Source organism: Chinchilla lanigera, unplaced genomic scaffold (assembly GCF_000276665.1).
Source record: "Chinchilla lanigera isolate Chin_1 unplaced genomic scaffold, ChiLan1.0 scaffold00068, whole genome shotgun sequence".
Taxonomy (NCBI): Eukaryota; Metazoa; Chordata; class Mammalia; order Rodentia; family Chinchillidae; genus Chinchilla; species Chinchilla lanigera.
This window is the reverse complement of record NW_004955469.1, coordinates 11,173,906-11,194,155: the sequence shown is the minus strand read 5'-3', so window position 1 is coordinate 11,194,155 and position 20,250 is coordinate 11,173,906. Positions and strand designations below refer to the sequence as shown.

The following is a 20,250-nucleotide window of genomic DNA, read 5'->3' as shown; positions in this document are numbered from 1 at the left end:
ATGTCTCTATCTGTTTCCATGGGAAACCACTTTGAAGATATCAATATATAATACAAGAAGCATTGTTAATTTCCTACCACTTTGTAACTCTGTATTGTCTGTACTGTTCTTTTGCTATTTTGTAAAAGGTTGCCTGTCTGTTAATGTTTTCCTCCATTTATTTTTAAAATAAAAAAAAGAAATGGAAAGTGGATAATGCCCGGTTATAAGTACCAAGGAGAAACTATAGAGAGGGAAGTGATTGTCTATGACTGGGGTGGGGATAGGAGAGAGATTTGAAAGTCACCAGAGAAAGCCTCACTGAGAAGAAACTTTGCAGTTAAGACAAGGTGAGGGAGCCAAGCCTGACGGGTTCAATAAGATTATACATGAATGTCAGATGGTAAATATTATAACTAAATCTTAACCACTTGCTAACACTAGGTTAGTGGTGGTGAATCCATGGCACAGCAGACTGTTTGTGTCATTGAAAGCTCTAAATGGTTCATCATCACTGCACTAGATGCTTTACAAAGTACTTTTCTACAATTATCTCATTTTATCCCAACAACGTCTGAAGATATCAGATTTTTGCCAGGCCCATGAGGACAAACTGTGAACTCTGATGTTCAGATTCCATCTTCTTCCCTGTACCTGGACCTAGTCTTAGTACCTACCTGGTACATCAGTTACCTGAAAGCCTTCTTGCTGGTCTGTTAAGAGACTAGAATCCTACTCACAAGCCCAGCCAATATCGTGCTCCAGCCTGCGGTACTCTTTGGATCCCTGAGACTCCTGGCTTGCTTGCAGGGGCCTTTGTCTTCAACCCACTATGCACATTCTCTCTGGTACTCCATGCCTCACAGTCTACAGTCCTTCTTTTGTTTATTCCTGGCGCTTCTAAAATGGCCTTTCTACCCTGATCAGTTTAGAATATTAAGTTCATGGGCTTCTGGCTCAAGCTGACATAAAATTCTGGCTCTGCCAATACTCTGTTGTTTTGGGAATTATTTTACAAACTCTTGTACCTTGGTTTCCTTCTCAGTAAAAGGAGATAATAATCGCTTCATTAGTTTCTGGAAGAGCTAAATAAAATGAACCATATAAAGGTTTTGCACTAGGACCTAGAACATTATAAGTACTTCTAAATTGTGAGTTATTATTATCATGATTAATATCTGCATCTGCATTCACTGCCTATCTTATGTCTTCAGTAAGCAGCCAACCCTTCACTGTGACTACTATGGATGGGTCCACTAGAGGGAGGATGCCCGCCCATCGGCCTTCAAGAGAGCTGAATCCACCTAGTTCCCTTCACTGGAGGCCGATACTCATGATCTTTCTTCCTGCAGCTGAATGATTCCTATATACCTTTTCTCTCCCATCCCAAGCAGCCATCTCTGCTGCATAATCCAAAGTCTGGTCCCCACAGCAGTCTCAGTTGTAGCTGTAATTTGTTTGTGATTAGTATTAATTCTCCAAGGTACAATTGGAATTGCTCATTGTTTACTGAACTAACAAGAGAAGAAAATGACATTATTTTATGGGGAGCTGTGGTGCAGAATGGTTAAATATCACCACTTTTCAGAGAGATTAATGGCAAAACGTACATGGAGGTCATTTATAATATTAAAAATAAAATTATTGGTGTGTCTTTTCAGCAAAAGCAATGAAGATAAATGTCAAACAAGGAAACCTTATGAAAAAAGACCATGCAACAAAATAAAGGGGCTTTAGAGGCTACAAAGGAATAAGAAAATTTTAATTTCTTCAGAGAGCTCAACCGTGAAAATGAAACACATTCTGCCTCCCTCTGATGGCCTACAGGAATCTCTATGGTTCTTAGTAAATTCATATGGAGACCAACTTGGTACAAGGAATTAGAATTTTGAAACAAGCCCTTGAGGGTTCTTCCATGTCCGTGGGAAACCTTGGTTCTGTCCCAGTGCCATGCTCCATGTCATTCACTCCCTCACCCTCACCAGCAGCCACCAGCAGGTCCTGTCAGGGCAGCTCCAACATGTCACTCGCTCATTTCCCTTCAGCTGTCCCATCACAGCCCCACCCAGGCTGCCCTCTGACTTCCTTGATCAATTACAGAAGCAGCCTGCCAACTGGTTTTCTCTCTTCTATTGCCCTCTCTAGTTCATTCTTCCTGAGTGGCTCCAAAAGGTCCTTTTACAAATTTATCAAATAGTTTCAGTCTCCCTTTTAAACTCTGAAGTAAGATTTATACCCCTAACCACAGCTTGCAGGGTCTGGCCTAGTTGGACCTCTGCAGCCATCCCTCATGACCCTCTGTGACCCTCTTAAGCCATACCAGCCTTTGCTCAATTTCTGTATCACAACATACTTTCACACCCACAGCTCCTCCAGACTTTTGACATAGCTGGTCTCTCTCATTCTTCCATACCAGCTCCACTATCCCCTCCACAGAGGTGACTCCTGTGACCACCCCCTCAAACTGGGCCTCAGGTGACTGTTTCTTCACTCTGATGCCCGGCATATGGCAGAGGCTGTAAAAACAGCTGTGCAATAAAAACAAAGATTGAATTGAATGAGGGAAGAGGAAGGAAGTGCGTAGGTTTTCTTTGGTATAACCCAAATAAACAAGAAATTCCTTGCAGGGTGCAGAAAACCTCACCTAGTGACATTTTCTATTGGTGTTCTGACTCGTCTTCCTTGGACATACATTCATCAGCACTCACTAGGTCCAAGCACTCTCTAGGAATAAAATTAGGAGGATGCCCCCTTTGCCTCGCAGAATTTAGGGTATATTTGGGAAAAGCTAGAAGTGTAGACGTAAACACACAGAAGAGTGAGGTGAGTACCCACCAGAAGACAGGTAGCCATTCCCAAAGTAATCCAGGGGGAGACACATGGCTTCCTCCAGAGAGAAGAATAACAGATGGGGAAGTGACACTTGAGGTAGAAGGAACTGTTCAGATGAAGATGGTTCTAGACAACCGAACCAGATTACACAGAGGCTATATGCCGCTGCAGGTCATGGTGTTTAAAGACGTGAAGGGACATGGTAAAGTTGGGAATACAGGCCGTGCAATCTGGATTGTATGCTGTGAAAACCCGAGGTGACTTATGGTAGGATTAGGCCCTGAGGGAGCTGGGTTCAGAGAGCTAACTAACAGTGAGGTCACTCCGGAGACAGTGTGCTAAAACTTCATCACTGCAAGTGTTATTTTTCATAGCTATCATCTGGGCTGGAAATTACTTCAGGTTTGTTTCCACTGTTGTTTGGCTGACAGGGTCAGGCCCTGTAGAGTCTCAGCTTGATTGTGTGATGCGAGGGGCACCCAAAGCTACTGTCTGATCCCAAGATTCGGCCTGTGCAGCCCCTCATTGGCTCCTCTCCTCCCACTTTTCATGGTTAATTGCCCCAAACTCCTTGAGATAGCTCTTAAATTTCCTCAGAATAAGAACCCACAAACTTTACAGACACATTATTTCATGTAACCCTCACAGAAAGTTGGACAGCATTCTTGACTTAGATAAGGGGACCAGAAGCTGTGTCAGTGTTCATCCTGCTGACTAGCATTGGAGGAAGACTGGAACCTGGTATTATTTTCTCTGTACCTTACTGATCTTATCAACACAAAGTGAATAAAATGGGCCCTTGGGCCTGCTAGGGGCATCACAGAAATGCAATCTGGATGCAAAAGGAGCTGAGAATGCTGGACCATGGAAGGAGTTGGCCCGGTGAAAGTGTGGGTCAGTGGGTGGTGGCAGAGGGCTTAGGTTTCGAGAAGGAAGCCCATTTCCCCAGCATTAGGCTCCTTAGATTGTGGTATATCCAGTTATAACCCAGAGAGCTTGCGGGACACACTGGCTAGGGACTCCCCTCCCAGACCTGCAGGAGTGAGGCCCAAGAAACAGCACGATCACTGAACCACATAATTCTGATGTTGAGGGTTCAAGGCCACACTATCAATACAGTGGGCTCAGCCTATGGTGAGTGTGAATGCTGGCTTTTGAGGGTCTACAAACAAGGACACTGAGACTCACAGGAAAAAAGTGATTGGCTCATGATCCAAGAGGGGTAGTGGCAAGCTCAAGCCCCACAGAAAAGTGCTTTCTTCCCCAGCAGGCTGGTGCCCTCCATAGCCAGGCTCCCTCCTCACCCACTTACATTTTGAGTAGGGACCCAAGATGCCAGTTCTTTAATGAGGCTGTCTGTACTACAATTTATGAGGCCCAAAGCCCTCAGCAAGACTAGCCTCTGCCAGGCTTAATTTGCACAGCTTGCAGGCCTTCCAACACCCCTATTAACGTCAGCGAAGAAACTGCGGCTGTTAGCCTGTGAACACTATTTGACTGCATCCTCATCGTGTCACCATCCACTTTTGTGTCTCTGAGCTTGTTCACCCTTGAGCACCAGGTTCTCCTAGTCCTGGGAAATGTTATGCCTCTACCCAGCAGGCAGGAGCCACCCCAGGCCCCTGGACTCAGCTCTGAGTCTGGCCCCAAATCCTCTAGTTGTAATGCTTCTCTGCGTACCATCTCCCTTTCACTTAAAATTAAGAGTTAAGACCCCTTCTCACTGAAGCAGCACTCACCGCTCCCTACCTTTAATGAGTGTCATCAGTTAGGCAAGAGCAAGCAGGTGGGAGATGGCCAGAAAGCTGAGACAAATGTGTCTTTTTTAATGCCACATAAATCACCTTAATTAAAAATTAATTAAGTGCCCTAAAATTTGACATTCATTTTAAAAAGAAATTTGAGTTAGAAGAGTTGCATAGCTTTCATAACATCAAATCTCCAAGACACAATTGAAGGAGGAGAGGATGTGTGCGTGTCTGTTCTGAAGGCACAGCTGGCCAGAAGGAGTCATTCCTAGCAAATGAACCCAATAGGGCACCTGTGGTGTAGAACAGCGCCTCACGTAACCTGACCTCGGCCACACATGTTGCTGATACAACCCTGAACTAATTTCTACTGCATCTGCAGAGAAGATAAATAGACAAATAAATGTGGCATGCTGTTTCAGGAGAGATGTTCCAGGAGGCAAATGACAGATGACTGAGACAGGAAAAGCCAATGTGAAGCAAGCTCTCTGGGCGAGTGGCTTAGTAAAATGTATAGGAGGGCAGAAGACTTCCGGGGAGAGTCATTAACAATGACCAGCATCAGTCAAGTTGACACCAACTCCATCAAATCCGCCCCATAAACATACAGTCACTGCCCAGAACCCCAGAGCCAGACATCAGAGATGGGAATGGTCTTGAAGCAGGGATTTAGGATTGGCACCGTCACTGTACCAGAGGGCCGCAGTGGTAATGGAGGTGGGGATCCACCTGAGATACCAGATGCTCAGCTGCAGGTTCCTCTGACTGTCCTTGGAAGTGGTATTCAGGAATCGCCAAGGAGTTTTGAACACCACCAATGCCAAGGGCCTCTACTCCAGAGATATGGGCTTCATTGGTTCAGGTGGAGCCTGAGCATCAGCAGGGTTCCACTTCCCAAATGACCCCCACGGGCAGCCAAGGCGCTGCTCCTGAAAGACAATCAAGGGAGAGGATCTCACCCTGGCACCATCTGACGCTGCTGTCAGTCCTCCACCACGGTTACTCAGCTGTGAGACCTTAGACAAAGCACCTGGTAAGTGACTGGTAACACGCTGTAGTGTTTTACAGTTTAAAAGCAATGTATATTGTCTAGGCCCTTGATGCATCAGTCATCTGATTAATCAGGTGGGAAAAATAACTGTTTGTCTAGATTTTTATGAGGCTCAAACAAGGAAGGATTAGGAAAGCACGTTGCAAGCTGTTAAAATGCTATACAACGATAAGAAATGAAGAAAATTTGCTACTCCCAGTGACTTACATTGTTAGCCTGGGAGGAACCGCTGTTTCAAAGGCTAATTAGCAAATTCCCATAGACAAGACCCTTGTAAAGGAAAGACCCCCAAGCCCCAACTCTCCCATGGACGGCTTGATCTCAGATCTCTCTTACCTTCCTGTTGTTAGGGCATTTAGGTGTTTCAGTGGTTACCAGGAACCACCAGCACCCACGAACAGGCAGGAAAGAAATGGTGTTTCTTTATGTCCAAGTCTCTGCCTCTTCCTATTGCTCTGGAGGCAGACTATCACCAGCCAGGGCCTCGGAGACGATGCTGTTTAGGAAACTTGGGCCCTTGATTAACACAATTTACCAGGGTGCTCTCTTCTTTGGAATTTATGGCCCCCATAAAAAAAGAACTTGAGAAGACAGAGCAGTTGTTTTTTGCTGCGCCTCATTAGTTCTGAGTTTGGGCTGGCAGTGGCGATCAGAGTACCAGACATCCATCTAATTGAATCTCTTGTAAGCACGGAGCTCCCTGGGTATGCAGAAGGCTCTGCCAGGGAGCCTGAAAATCTCCAGATGGGAAAGGAAATGGGGAGAAGTTGGTTGAAGCAGGGCTGAAATAGAGTTTCTTTGGGCTACAACTGTGCCTCGGCCCAGAAAGAGGGGTCCTGGGATAAAATTCATAAAGTCTAGGGCATCCAGAGAGTGAAAGCAGAACTTCCATCCACTTCTGGACCCCCTCTTTGTCTTTGCCTGTGGGTGAAGGGCCAGGATACTGACTTCTTGGCCTTCTGCCCTCTATCAACATTCCTGAGGACATCCATCACTTGGGTACTCCCACACACAGACACCGCACGAAAGCTGGAGAACAAAGTGTCAAAAATACAGGTTCCCACCAGTCCCTGGGCAGGCCATGTGACCACCCTAGGCTGTTGTGTATAATAATACCTTCCTCAGCTAATACACAGGATCAGTTCAAATCTCAAATATTGAAGTTGGGAGAATTGTATACCAGGCACTGTTGTAAAGTCATAAAGCATGGTATCTATCTTCAAATCACTCATTGTTTGGTCAGAAATACAGGCATACAAACAGCTAGAGTAATATAAGGCAGATTGTCCACATGTTAAATGCAAGAAGTGATGCTCCATAAATGCCTCAGGAAAAAACTGTTCACAGAGGGGGAGAAGGAAGAATCTGTGAAAATGTCCCAGGTGAAATGACAAGATCCAGCTCACCATTGCTGACAGGAAAGGAGTTTTGGTGAAAGGCACCCCCAAGGGATAGAGCAACCCCAAAACAATGCAGGGTGACCTGCACATTGCTCACCGGTCTCTCAGGGAACAACCTCTACAAGCATTAAACAAAGAAAACATCAGCAAGGAAAATACAGATAGATTTAGATAACATGAAAATTTTAAATGCCTATACACCAAAATACATTATAAACAAAATGAAAATATGCGTGAAATATGTATAACTAAGTATATATCGCACATAGAGTAAATGGTTTCACATCCTTATTAATGAAGTATAAAAACAGGAAGAAAGGATTTGAGGTTGTAGTTCAGTGGTAGAACATTTGCCCAGCATGTATGGGGCCTGAGGTTCCGTGCACAGCACTGGAAAAGAAAAAGCTGGCAGCCTGTGGAAAAACATTAAACCTCACTATCAAAGATATTCAAAATAAAACAGTGTGGAGATCCCTTTAGTTAAAAATTAAAAGTAGAATAATGCTCAGGGCTGGCCAGGATGGAGTACGAAGGACGTGCATGTACGAACACAGCTGGTAAAGACTATAAATTGGATTAACTTCTACAGAGCAATATGGCAATATGTATCAAGAGCCCTTAAAATGTTTATACCTTTTGATTCAGTAATTCCACTTCTGGGAATCTATCCTATGAAAATAATCTGAAATGCAGGCAAAGGTTTATGCTCAAAGATATTCTTCAAACTGTTATTATAAACAGACTAGCAGCCCAATCATCAAATAATGTTTATATAAAGGACGGTGCATCTCACACTGTATTGTAACCATTAAAAAGTATTCTTTGGGGGAACTTTTAAAGCCCTAGAAAATATTATGATATAACCTTAATTATTTTGAGGCCTATACACAGATGACATGACTAAAGCATAGGGATAAAAAAACTAAAGATAAATCAATCAAGATGTTAAAAATGGCTTTTGGGTGGTGGGACTTTAGGCTTTATTTTTGTTTCTTTTTAACCTGCTTTCAAACTATGTTTTTAGAATGAAGGCAACGTAAAAGAAGCTGTAAGACCTACTTGGGGAAGGCCAAGAAATTGGTGTGTGAAGCACTCCTGTGTTCATGGAGACACACAAAGGGGCACGTGGTTGGAATAAAACACAACACAGCTTAGATGTGTCCCAGAGGTTAGGGGCGACTTTACAGGTTCCTGAGTTTGCCTGTTTTCTGCGGTAGGGCTGAGAGTGAGAGTAATAAAGTCCTAACTGTGTTTAATTATCACCCATGATAAGGCCTAGGAAAAATGCTGTGGAAACCACTAAGCACATTCAAAGGAGAACTCTTTAATCCTAATACTTAGTCTACTTGTCATTCCTATAACAAAATATGTAAGGCAGGCTCCTTTGAAAGAAAGGAGGCTTATTTAGTTCACGGTTTATTTACCTCACAGCCAGAAGCCCAAACACCACAGCACAGGCCCTGGTGAGATCCCCCCTTTGACTGTATCACACCATGGCAACAGGGAACACATGTATTTCTCTATGTTTGTGTAATCTGTTTCCTTTCCTTAGAAAGCTACCAGGATTCAATCATTAGACCTAATCCAATCTAATCACTTCCAAAAGGCCTTACTTCCAAACTCAAAGGTGAGATTAAGTTCTATTACTCCATGACTCGGAGGACAAAAGTCCTGCATCAGTTGGGAATAAGGGAGATGAACTCTATTCGAACCATAACAATACCTTTGCCCTGAAAGAGGAGCAGAGAAGACAGGCAATATCCCTGGGCTTCACGTTTCCTCCTGAAAAGTGGAAATAATAGCGCTTCCCTGTCTTAGTGCTACAAGGCTTGGTGAACAGACAAGTCTCATGCCTCTGTGCCGTTGATTGTTAGGACATGGTCTGTGGAACCCAAGCCAGGCTCACACGTCAGCACCTCACAGAAGTGCTTCACCTCTGCTGTGTCACTTTTCTTGCGGGGACTGAGTTACGTGAAAATACTTGGAACTGGGCAGTGTTAGAGCAAGGGGGAATTTCATTATTCATGTCTCTGTACTTAGAATCCATACGGTATTTGGGAGAAGCTTTATCTTAGGCTGTCTGGAGGACTGGGACAGCGCTTTTCATCCTCTGTAAGGAAGAAATAGGTAGAGTCAACCAGACTAGGAAACCACAAGAAAGTAGTCACAAAAAAAAGTTAAAGAACTGAGAAGTTGGTCTAAATATACACTGGGCTTCAGCTGACCAGACCCTAAAGAGACTTGGTCTGTGATTTCATCGGGAGTTGGATTTAGATGGTATATTAATTTCCTAGTGCTGTTGTAACAAACTATTGCAAACTTAATGGCTTAAAACAACACAAATTTATCCTCTTACGGTCCTGGAGGGCTGAAGCCTGAAATCAGTTTCACTGGGCTAAAGGCATGCTGTTGGATAGGGCTGTTTCCTTCTAGAGAATCTAAAGAATAGATTTATTTCCCTGACTTTATCAGCTTCTAGAAGCTTCCTGCAATTCTTGGGTCAGGACCCCTTCTTCTCATCATCCCAGACTCATGCTTCCAGGATCACATCTCCAGCATCTTACTTTGATTCTCTTGCCTTCCTCTGATAAGGAGGGAGGCGTCACCCGAAAATCCAGGAGAATCTTTCTATCTAGACAGCCTTAATCATATCCACAAAGTCCTTCTTACCATGTAAGGTAACATTCACATTCACGTTAGGTTCCCGAGATTAGGGTGTGGTCATTTGGGGATCCGCTAGTCAGCCTGCCCCTCTGCGGTAGTGTTCAGGCCAGTCATGAGCTCTCCTAAGGACCAAGCCTGGCTAGGGCTGAGGATGGCCAAAAGTTCAGACAACATGATAGAGAAGATGGAAATACATCCATATAAGTTCCAGAGTCAAGTGAATAGAGTCAAAGTCAAAAAATGTGTGAAGACTGTCACAGGCAGAGACTGTGAGCTATACCTGGAATGGATAGCAGGCTCTGCGGGCCACCATCACATGACCCACAGCTCAGAATTCACAGAGAGAGGCAGAGGGAGATGAGACAGAAAAGGCAATCTGGGCCTGGGTCATGGGCAACCTTGGAGAACAAGTTAAAGGGCTCAGATGTGATTCCCAGGAAGGACATGGGCATGTTTTCCCACACCCAGGAGTCACAGAGTTTGCCTGGCCAGGCTGGAGGCCACTCTGACAATGCCAGGTAGCTCCTGTGTAATCTAATAAACCGAGCCTTACCTGGTACAGCCTATAAAAGAGGGCACAAGTTCACCTGTAGCATTTCCCTTCTATACGATGGAGAAAGCAGCTTTGAGGCCCAACAAATTTGGTTTCATCTCATATACTGACTGTGTGACCTTAGACAAGTCACTTACCTCTCAGAGCTCAGTTTCCCTGCTCAGGAAATGCTAAGACCCACTGTTAAGACCTGCCTGCCTTCCTCACAGAGCCTGACATGCTAAGGCAGGCAGAGGAACTCAGGAAGCAAATAGGCTGGACTTCCTATTAGTTTTTGTGTCACTGGTAACAGTCAAATGAACCAGAAAATCATGAAATTTTAGATATTAAATGTCAGTCTATCACCCACCCTGGAACATCTCACATCCTAGTCAGCTAAATCCGTTTTTGTAGCTAGGCTTGGAGGAGACCCTGCATGAGGCTCAGAGAGGCTGGGAGACTAGGTCATCCTGAGCACTATAGTGGGTGGGATGGAGGTGAGGTGACTACTGAGGAAATAGCTACCAAAGGGGATGGAGCTAGAAAATAAGGCAAGAGGGTAAGGCAGCCACATTTGGGGATATCAACTTGGGTGGGCTCCACCTGCTCATCTCCACAGGAGTGGAGGCTCCTGCACCTCCTACTGTCTAAGAACTGAATTGCAGGAGGCACCAGGCAGGCCTTGAGTGGCACCAGGCTGTTTTCCACTCAAGTTGGAGAGACTAGGCCAGGCCAGCCTGCTCCTCCCCATAGCCTGGATCTGTGGGGCCTGCAGAGATATGAGAGGTCACACACTAATTATCATAATGTGTTCTTCTTAATACAGAAACTGATAACTGCTAATATGTGCATTATAAACTGTCCTTGCTTCCCCATAGATAATATGATATGTCTAAGAAACTTAGAGCTGGAGTAAAGCTTGAAGATATAGTCAAAATTCTTCCTTTTATAAAAGAATAGGACAGGGCATGGTGGCACATGCCTGTAATCCCAGCACTCGAGAGGCTGAGGCAGGAGGATCATCATGAGTTTGAGACCAGCCTAGGCTACAAAGTGAGCTCAAGTCCAGCCTGAACTGCATAGTGAGACCCTGTCTCAAAAAGACAATGTATATACATATGTGTATGTATGTGTGTGTGTGTGTGTGTGTGTGTGTGTGTAGGTAGGCCAGGCAGACAAGGAGCATGGTCAGCCTCACACTGGCTTCTTATAGGACTCAGAGCCCCGCTCTCACAGGTATATGCTTTGCATTTCACAACGGAAGTGCTGTGTGTCTCTAGAATCCACCCCGTAAATCTTTCCAATAGTGAAATCTGGGATCCAAAACCAAGATCAAGTGTGCTTGTTGATGCCCCATATTTGGCCTTAAGAATAGGACTGGTTGTGCAGACAAGATTCCACCTGTAGTGCGTCCACCTGGCACACTGAAGCGTGGGTTTGAGGCCCCCACAGCGTTTGTGGAACATGGAGCAAACATCTACCACTTGGCCACTCATCACCTCTACAATGTGAGCTCCTCAGCAGGCCAGGTGGGGGGATTAGGGTGTGACAGCCTCTCGGCTTGCTGGGGTTGGCCTGCCTGTGGCCAGGTTGAGATACAGGGGTCCCAGTCAGACCTTGGGATGGGAATGGCATAGCAGGGGGAAGCTTTCCTTGTTGCCTTCCCATGGGGCCAGCCAATGCCTGCAGCCACCCAAACTGATCAGGGCAATGTGTCTGTGTATTCTCTAGGAACATCCCCAGGCTCCAAGATGGCCCTGCAGAGTTCCTTCACTTGTTGGAATGGGACAGTCCTCCAGCTCGGGCAGGCCTGCGACTTCCACCGGGACTGCGCCCAGGGAGAAGACGAGGGCCAGCTGTGCAGTGAGTAGATGCGGCTTGCTTCCGCCCTGCCCCAGCCTGCCTCATCCTTGTACTCCTCTCCTGTCCCCATCACCTGAGCCACAGGAGCTTAGAAAGACATCCCAATGCCCAATGACCTTCGTCACTGCCCTTCTGACAACATGCAGTATTTAAGAGAAAGCACTAAGCCTTGTGGTCAGGAAACAATACAGTCCTCCGTGGTTTGCGGTCATATACATTAAAAAGCAAGCAAGACCTTGTAAAGTGTGTTCTCAGCATCCTCAAAGCTCAGAGAAAAAGTGCAAGACAAAGCTTAACACTAAGGGGCACCGGAAGCTCTCTCTATGCCACCCTTTCTCCACTTGGCAAGCCCTGTCTTTCAGCAGCCCCCTGCCTCCCTCCCTTACCCTCCCAATCTCTTGTGTACCACAGCTCCAGCCACATCAAACCTCTTCACAGCTCTTCGTGGCTCCCTGGCTTTGCTCGTGTTGTCTCCCCTGACCCAGACACCCTTTTCTTCTTGAGTTGTATCTACACCTTCAATATTTGCCTCATGAGCTGCCTCTTCTAGGAAGCCTCATCCTCCCAATAAAGTTGGTTCTTCTGCTTCTGGGCCCTTACCCCCAACTCAGCCATAATGACTTCCACTACTTTTTGTTAATGATTTTGAGATATAATTCACATACCTTGTGATTCACCCAATTTAAAATGTACAGTTGAGCGTTCTTTAGTATAGTGGTAGGATCATACAACCATTACCACTCTCTAATTTTAGAACATTCTCACCACCCCCAAAAAGGATCCCCTTGCAGTCTCTCCCCATTGCCCTTTGTCCTTCCTCCCACTAGACCTAACCACTCACTAACCTTCTGTTTCTATAGATTTGCCTGTTCTGGGCATTTCCTATAAACTGAGTTTTGTAATATGTGATCTGTTGTGATTTTCTTTCAGTAAGTATACTTACCTTATTAAAGTATAAAGTTAAGTAAGGATACTTAACTTACTAAACATACTTTTAGTAAGTGTGCTATACATTGTTGCATATATTAATGCTTCATCCCTTTTGATTTCAGACTGTTTCATTATATAGATATACCACATGATTCTTATCCATTCATTACTACATTGGCATATGGGCTGTTTTCAGGTTTTGGCTACTATTAATAATGTCGCTGTGAACCTTTATGTACACGTGTTTTTGTGAGCCTGTGCTTTTGATTCTCTTGGGTATAGACTAGGAACGGAATCCATGGATTATCTGGTAACTCTACATTTAACATACTGAAAAATTGTCAACACTTTTCCCATAGTGGCCATACCGTCTTACATACTCTGAGGTACAAGAGGGTTCCAGTCCCTGCACCTCTGTCAACACCTGTCATTATCTGTCTTTGCATTTAGCCATCCTAGTAGGCATGCATCCACTATGTTTTACAGAGGTGTTTTCTGTGTCTCTGTTCCTCTCTGTGTATATTAGGCCGGGGCATCTTTCTGGCACCACTCTCTCTCATGACCCTGGGTGCAGTGTGGGTACCTGAGGATTACGCCTTGATGGAAGGGAATGAATGAGGTGGAATACCTGAGCTCCATACAAAATAAATAGGTTGCTATAGCCACACTGCTGCCCACACCGAGTTGACCCTCAGGCAGTGCCCATTGCCTCAGGCATTGCACCTGAACACAGTGCTCCTAGCAGCAGCCTCACCAGAAGTCGTCACTCAGGGAAAACACAGATGCCTATAGAACACCAGAGTGAGCTAGAAAATGTGCTAAATCCTGGAGCAGAAGGAAAGCGCAGTGATTCTGTCCTCAAATCACCGAAAGCCCAAGGCACATGCAGAGAATGAAGCAGGGGACCCTGAGCTGGAAGGGGTGAGGGAAGTTCTGCCTGAGGTGGCCAGTGCTGTGGGCCCTGACCAGCAGCAGTAGGTTAGTTCACTTCTCGGACACACGGGTCACAACACACCCCTGGCCTGCAGGGGATTTTATAAAGTGACTTTAAAAATGTAACAGTGTCCCCCTCATCATCTGCACCCCTCAGGGGTCTTCATTTATGCTCACTTAAATGAACCAATAACAGCATCCAGTTTTTAATTTTAAAAACCTCATATTTTTATGTACTTTTCAAGTGAAGTCTTCCAATTATAATGGAGTCACGGCATGTTTCTTAGATAAATCTCAGGGAAGAATTGCAGACAAGCACTTGTTTCACACTATTCTGCTCCTGGCATTTCTCACAGAATTCTCGCCATGTACTGAGACAGTAATGTAGGTGGGCCAGCCCACGGTGCTCAGGGCAGCAGCCTGTGTGTGTGTCTCTCTAGTTATTTGTGTCTACAGTAATTCCAACAGTGCCTCTGAGCTGTATGATTTTATAATTGCCTTTAAAAAGTCCTTTGATACCCACTTCCCAGCTGGGACACAGGTCGGATAGGCTATTCCCTGATTTACAGTTGGGAAAATGAAGGCACAGAGAAGGTAATTGACTTGTTCAGGGTCACACAGCATGTCGAGGACAGAGCTGTGATTAGAGTATTGAGCCTTTTGGAATCCAGCCCATTGCTGTGGATTGAGATCATTTTCTTGCCTTTCTGGAGCTTGCCATTGTGGATTTCCAGAACAAGCCCCACGCTTCAGGGCAGCCAAGTTTGGGTATCAAGGGCAGGTGCCTAGGAACTAGTGGCCTTTTCAGCCACATTTGAGATGCTGCTCTGCCCAGCTCTCAGAATGACAGCTCCGCCCTAGAGAACACCCTGCCTGGGTTCTGTGCTGCAGAATCAGCTGCTAGCAGGGGAAGTGCAACCCAGGTAGAGAGTTAGTCCAATCTTTTTCTTATTCTGCTCTTGGCAGAATAAGAAAGGAAAAATTTTTTTCCTTGTTTGTGTGCCCTATGCTTCCTGGCATTCTTGCTGTTTTCTTGCTGCACCATCGATTCTGGAAACCATCCCCATGAGGATAACAACAGCAACAATACTGGCTAACATTTATTGAACCCTTACTATGTGCAGGTGCTGCTCTAAACACTTTTTAGGTGTTAATTTATTTCATACAACAACCCCGGGCAGTGCTGTTATAACCATCTCGGAGACAAGGAAGCCAGAGTGAGCTCGATCCACAAGCAGACTTTTTGCTGGTGGCTTAAGCAATGATTCAGACTCAGTCTGACTTCAGAACCCACATTCCCAAATACTGCAGGCCAAACTCGTCTGTTGTATGAGTCTCTCACTTTGATTGTGCTAAGCATTACCCTGGCTATGGAGTCACCCAGGAAAAATCACACAGGAGCAGGGCTGAGCTATACCTGTCTGTGGAGGAAGGAGAGTGGAATCAGCACCTTGACTGCCACCCCCCAGGTCTCAGTTTTCCCGTTCTGTATCATAATAGCTGCCAATATGCCTGAATTTAAAATTAAAAACATTGCCAAATCCAAGCGAGACATCTCAGATGCTGTAACCCATCAACAGACCCCTGGCCAATAGTCTTAATGGCATGTGACCTCTCAAAAAAGGCCAGATCACCCCACTCCATTCCCTGGATGGGTCACTGACTCCTGGCTATTGTAGACACATTATTACCCATCCCTGGACATGGGACACTCTTCCCATACCTTTCCTCGTTCCGGTTCCCCAGAAGGCACAGGCTGAGATACTGCAAGAGCAGCCCCCACGAGACTGGTCCACAGAGGCAGCCAGGGCTCTGTCTGCCCCTGCCAGCGTAGTGTTGGCTGTTTGAGGACCTACCCTGATGAGTTCCCCTAACTTAAGTATACACAATAATTAACACCACTGTCTCCACTTTGCATTTGTCCAACTCAGTCCTAAACCCAACCCCCTGAAGTAGATGCTACTGTCACCCCATTTGATATTCAAGAAACCTGAGGATCTAAGGAAGTGACTTTCCTGAGGTCACACAGCACGAACTGGAAAAATAACAACAACATTTTTAAAAAGTGTATTTCTTTACTGTAAAATAAAACAAACGGTTGTAAAATAACTGGAAAATCTAGAAAAATGCACAGGAGGAAATAACTGTTGCTCATAATCCTCTCTCACACACATTCAGAGATAATCATAATATTTTGATGTATTTCTTATAGCATTTTCCCAAGACTCCATATTTTCAAGGAAATGTATAACACGTATTTATCAAAAATGTTAACAGAGTTGTCACATAGGGAGGAAAAGAAGTAGTGCCATTTGGCTTGGAGTTTATACTTGGCAACCCCTGTGGCTGTGGCTGAGGTCACATCTCTCTGACTCTACCGATTTGTCTCTCTTAGAGTGGAATCAGATGTCATAATTGCCAAATGTGGCAGGATTGACTGCCCCTCACGCAGCCCAATTTGCCATCCAGCCAATGAACTACCTGGCTGCAGCCCAGGAAAGGGGTGGTTGAAGAAATGCTCCTCGAGTGTGAAGGTGCACAAGAGGTACCTGGAGAGCACGTTCAGAATGCAGATTCTAAGTTAGCAGGCCTGGTGGGGCCCAGGGCTCCCCACCGGTAACAGCTCCACAATTGATGTGGACACATCTGGTCCCTGGGCCCCGTTTTGAGTGACAAGAGTTTAAAGAAGTAAACCTGCCCCCCTTTTGTTCAGCAAATAAATATTGAAGTCTAACAATGTTCCAAACACTTAGTAGGTGCTCAGGTGAATGAGAAGGGAAGGAGGAAATCAAAGGATGAGTTGACACCATGAGACCAACCTTGTGCTCAGCAATTGGCCTTATCAGTGATTTCCCGAGTTCCCATGTGGCCTTCAGGAAAGGAAGTCCTGTCGGCTCCCCTTCCTTTCTTCAAAGTTTAATTGTCACATAAATTGCCCATCGATCTGCCTTGCAGTTTTGCCTGCCCGCTCTCCCTTTATTCCGTCAGCTGTAAAGAAAAGAGACTTCTATTCCCAGCTCGCCCTGAACTGTATGCCAGCCAGGACTGGGAGACTTCCCAAAGCAGAAGAATGTGATCACTTCCTCATTCCTGTTCCCTGGAAGGCACAGGCCGGGATACTGCATGAGCAGCCCCGTGAGACTGGTCCAGAGAGGCAGCCAGGTCTCTGCCTCGGCCCCTGCCAGCGTAGTGTTGGCTGTTTGAGGGCCTACCCTGATGAGTTGCCCTAACTCAAGTATGAATAATAATTAACACCACGGTCTCCACTTCACATTGGTCCAACTCTGCCCTAAAACCAACCCCGTGAAGTCGATGCTACTGTCACCCCATTTATACTGAGGCTCTAAGGAAGTGACTTGCCTGAGGTCACACAGCAGGAGTGGTTGAGGGGGAGAGGAGAGCCTGCTGTGGTGTCGTGAAAGGATGAGCAGGAAGCACCATGCTGTGCAGCCCCTAGCTCGGCCCTGCCTCCTCTTCTGTCAGCCCATCACCTGCCAGAATCGTCCATTGTGGCCCTTGGTTTTTAAAGCATGATTATGAAGGACGTTCCATGGAAGGTCACTTCCAGACACCAGTCGGTTTCTGCAAAAGAAGTGAATGTGGGATCCCTTGAGGGGGAAGTAAAAAGTAAAACAGAAAGATCTCTTTAGCTTTTGGATTTTTAATCAGAGGAACATGCGGGGCTTGGGGGGAAATGATTTCTTCAGGGGGGTATAAATGGAAGAGATGCTCAAAGTCAGCGACAGCCTGTTTTAATTTATAATTCTGCCTCAGTGTGAAGTGCACAGAGAATCGGGAGGAAATGAGTAATAATTCACTAAGGTGCTGTCACAGCCAGGAAGCGTTAGGGCCCTCTTTGTCAGCCTGCTGCTGCCAAGAAGGCTGAGACGGAGAAAGGACATGGAGAGCTGTGAGTCTCAGCTACAGAACTTCTTCTCCCTGCATGGAGGTGTCACAGGCCAGCCTGGAGCTGCTGGGGTGGCCCACTAGCTCTTCAGATTTGGAGGCTTCCCTGAGCCAGCCATTCTCAGAGGAACCTGGAGAAAGTGAACTTTCTTTTGCCTTTTTCCTTTCCTTCCATCCTCCTGTGGGCAGCGGGGAAATATATGGTCAAGAAAACACACCCTGGTCTCTTCAAAAGGACCTGAGGTCACTCTAGTGTGGAGGAAAGGATTGTGGGCCCTTTCTGCTGAGCCAGCAGATGATGCAGAGGCCACAAAGACTGGGATTGCTTGAACAGGATCAGCCAGGTTTTGCTACAGTGGTGAGACAGCCCCAAAATGCAGTGGCTTAAGGTCTCTTGTACGGAACCTGGAACCTGTCCTGTGAGGGCCACTGTGAGAGGACCCCCTGCCCCACAGAAGCATACAGGACCCAACCTGCAGAGGCCCTGCCCTCCTCCTAGCAGCACCCTCAGGAAGAACTCTTCTGTCATGAAAGCAAGGGAAAAGAGACTGGAAATTTACACAGGGCTTTCAAAGCCTCAATCCAGATAAGATACACATCACTTCCACTCTCATTTCGTTGTCCAGAACTAGTTGTATAGCTTCATTTAACTGCAAGGGAAATAAAGGGGAGCAAATGGAAGGCTTTGAAAAAGGTATGTCTGCAGACAGGGTTTTTCAGGAGACCCAAACCAATGCCCTGTGAACACTACCCCTGGTGCTACTACCATGTCCTTGTGTGGACCATTAGAAATGCATTCTAGTGAGCTTTCTTCTGGGGTCACATTCATGGTGACTTGCTATTAAGAGCACAGAATTGAGAGGCAGGTAATCTGGGTTCGAGTCCCAACTGGATCACCTGCTGGCTATCTGATCTTTTCACGCTGCTTAACCTTTGCAAGCCTCCTCTACATCATGTATAAAACTAGGCTTACATGGGCTGAGGTGGGCTGTTATTACTATTTTATTTCCTGCTGATCAGAACATTGCAAACCAGCAGTACACAAGCTATGATTTGGGGGCTTCTCTCCATCATGGTCAGTATCACCAGACATCAAACATTCTGACTAGGGAGCTGTTACTAATGAGGATAATTTGGTTCATTTTGCTTTCAGCAGTCCTGGCAACAACTGTGCCCCTCTGTTCTCTCCCCAGGTCAACTTCCTGCTAGTTTTTACTGCAACTTTGAGGACGGTTTCTGTGGCTGGACCGAAGGCACCTTCTCACCCCATGTGCCCCGGTGGCAAGTCAGGACCCTGAAGGATGCCTGGTCCCAGGACCACCAAGGTACCACCCCTCTCTTCCCTTCTCCCTGATGCCAGCCTGATGTCCACGTGGATTTAAGTCCCAACCCTAGAGCAGCTGGGCTTCCCCCTGCCCCCTTCAGGGCGCCTGCCCAAAGTTTGTGTAGTGTATTCACATATAATCCCCTCTTTCTTCCTTCTTGGGCTTTTGAATGAGCGAATCTAGTCAAGCTTACTGTCACCTTCTGTTACTTCAAATGAGAACTTCAAGGAAAGATTAACCATCATTATAACCCATTCTTGTAATAAGGGAAGTCCTACCACATTGTCAGGTACATAATTCATTGAGGGGCAGGGAGAGCAACTGTCCCTTTTATGACTGGGGAAACTAAAACACAGACAGGCCTTGTGTCATTTGCCCAGCTGTCCCATGGGAACATTGCCCCACATCTGTTTCATTCTCTGGGACCAAACTACCTCAGCCAGTCCCCTATCCCAGTGGTGGTGAACCTATGGCACCTGTTTATTATCACTGAAAGCTCTAAAAGGTTCGCTGTCATTGCCCTACCCAGCATGGCTTTAACTGATAACTCCTATCTTCCTGGCACTGGAGCCCCACCCTCCCCCCAACCTTTGCTTGACCTCCAGAGAAGTCAAGGGTGTCCATATATCCAAGAGATGGGCATCCACACAGGAATTAACCAACTTCAGATTCAGATTCTAGCCAACACAGGTCAGAGTCTTTGAGACCAGCACAGCCCCCAAAGTCACCCTGCTGGAGAAGCAAGGCCGTCCAGCCATGGCCCAGCTTCAGATTGTACCCAGTGGCTAGGCTCGGGCAGGGCCTGATGCCCACCTCTTTGCAGGAGTGTGCTGGTGGGAAAGGAGTCTCTCTCCTCCCATTCCCACAATCTTTCCCTCTTAGTGGAACTGGAGACCCACTTACCAAAATCCCCTCTCTTTGCAAGCTAAGATTATTCACCCTATGGATTATTTATGAATTTATAGCAGTCATAATGAAAGTGTGTGACGGGGCAATATTCAGCTCAACTGGGACAGTGCTAGCTACATCGGAGTCAGTTGGCTTTGGTCCAGGACACTTGTGGTGGTCCACAGAAAAAAGGCTGAGT

At 46.0% G+C, this 20,250-nt stretch overlaps 1 protein-coding gene across 1 annotated transcript in view; it reads left to right on the top strand.

Moving 5' to 3' along the window:
* The window catches only part of Alk (anaplastic lymphoma receptor tyrosine kinase), a 701,863-nt gene that overhangs the window by 557,080 nt on the left and 124,533 nt on the right, over nt 1-20,250 (top strand). Inside the window, exons 6-7 of the mRNA XM_005400546.2 lie at nt 11,938-12,069; nt 19,032-19,163. Of these exons, the coding sequence (XP_005400603.1) occupies nt 11,938-12,069; nt 19,032-19,163 (264 nt within the window). The remainder of the gene's footprint in view (nt 1-11,937; nt 12,070-19,031; nt 19,164-20,250) is intronic.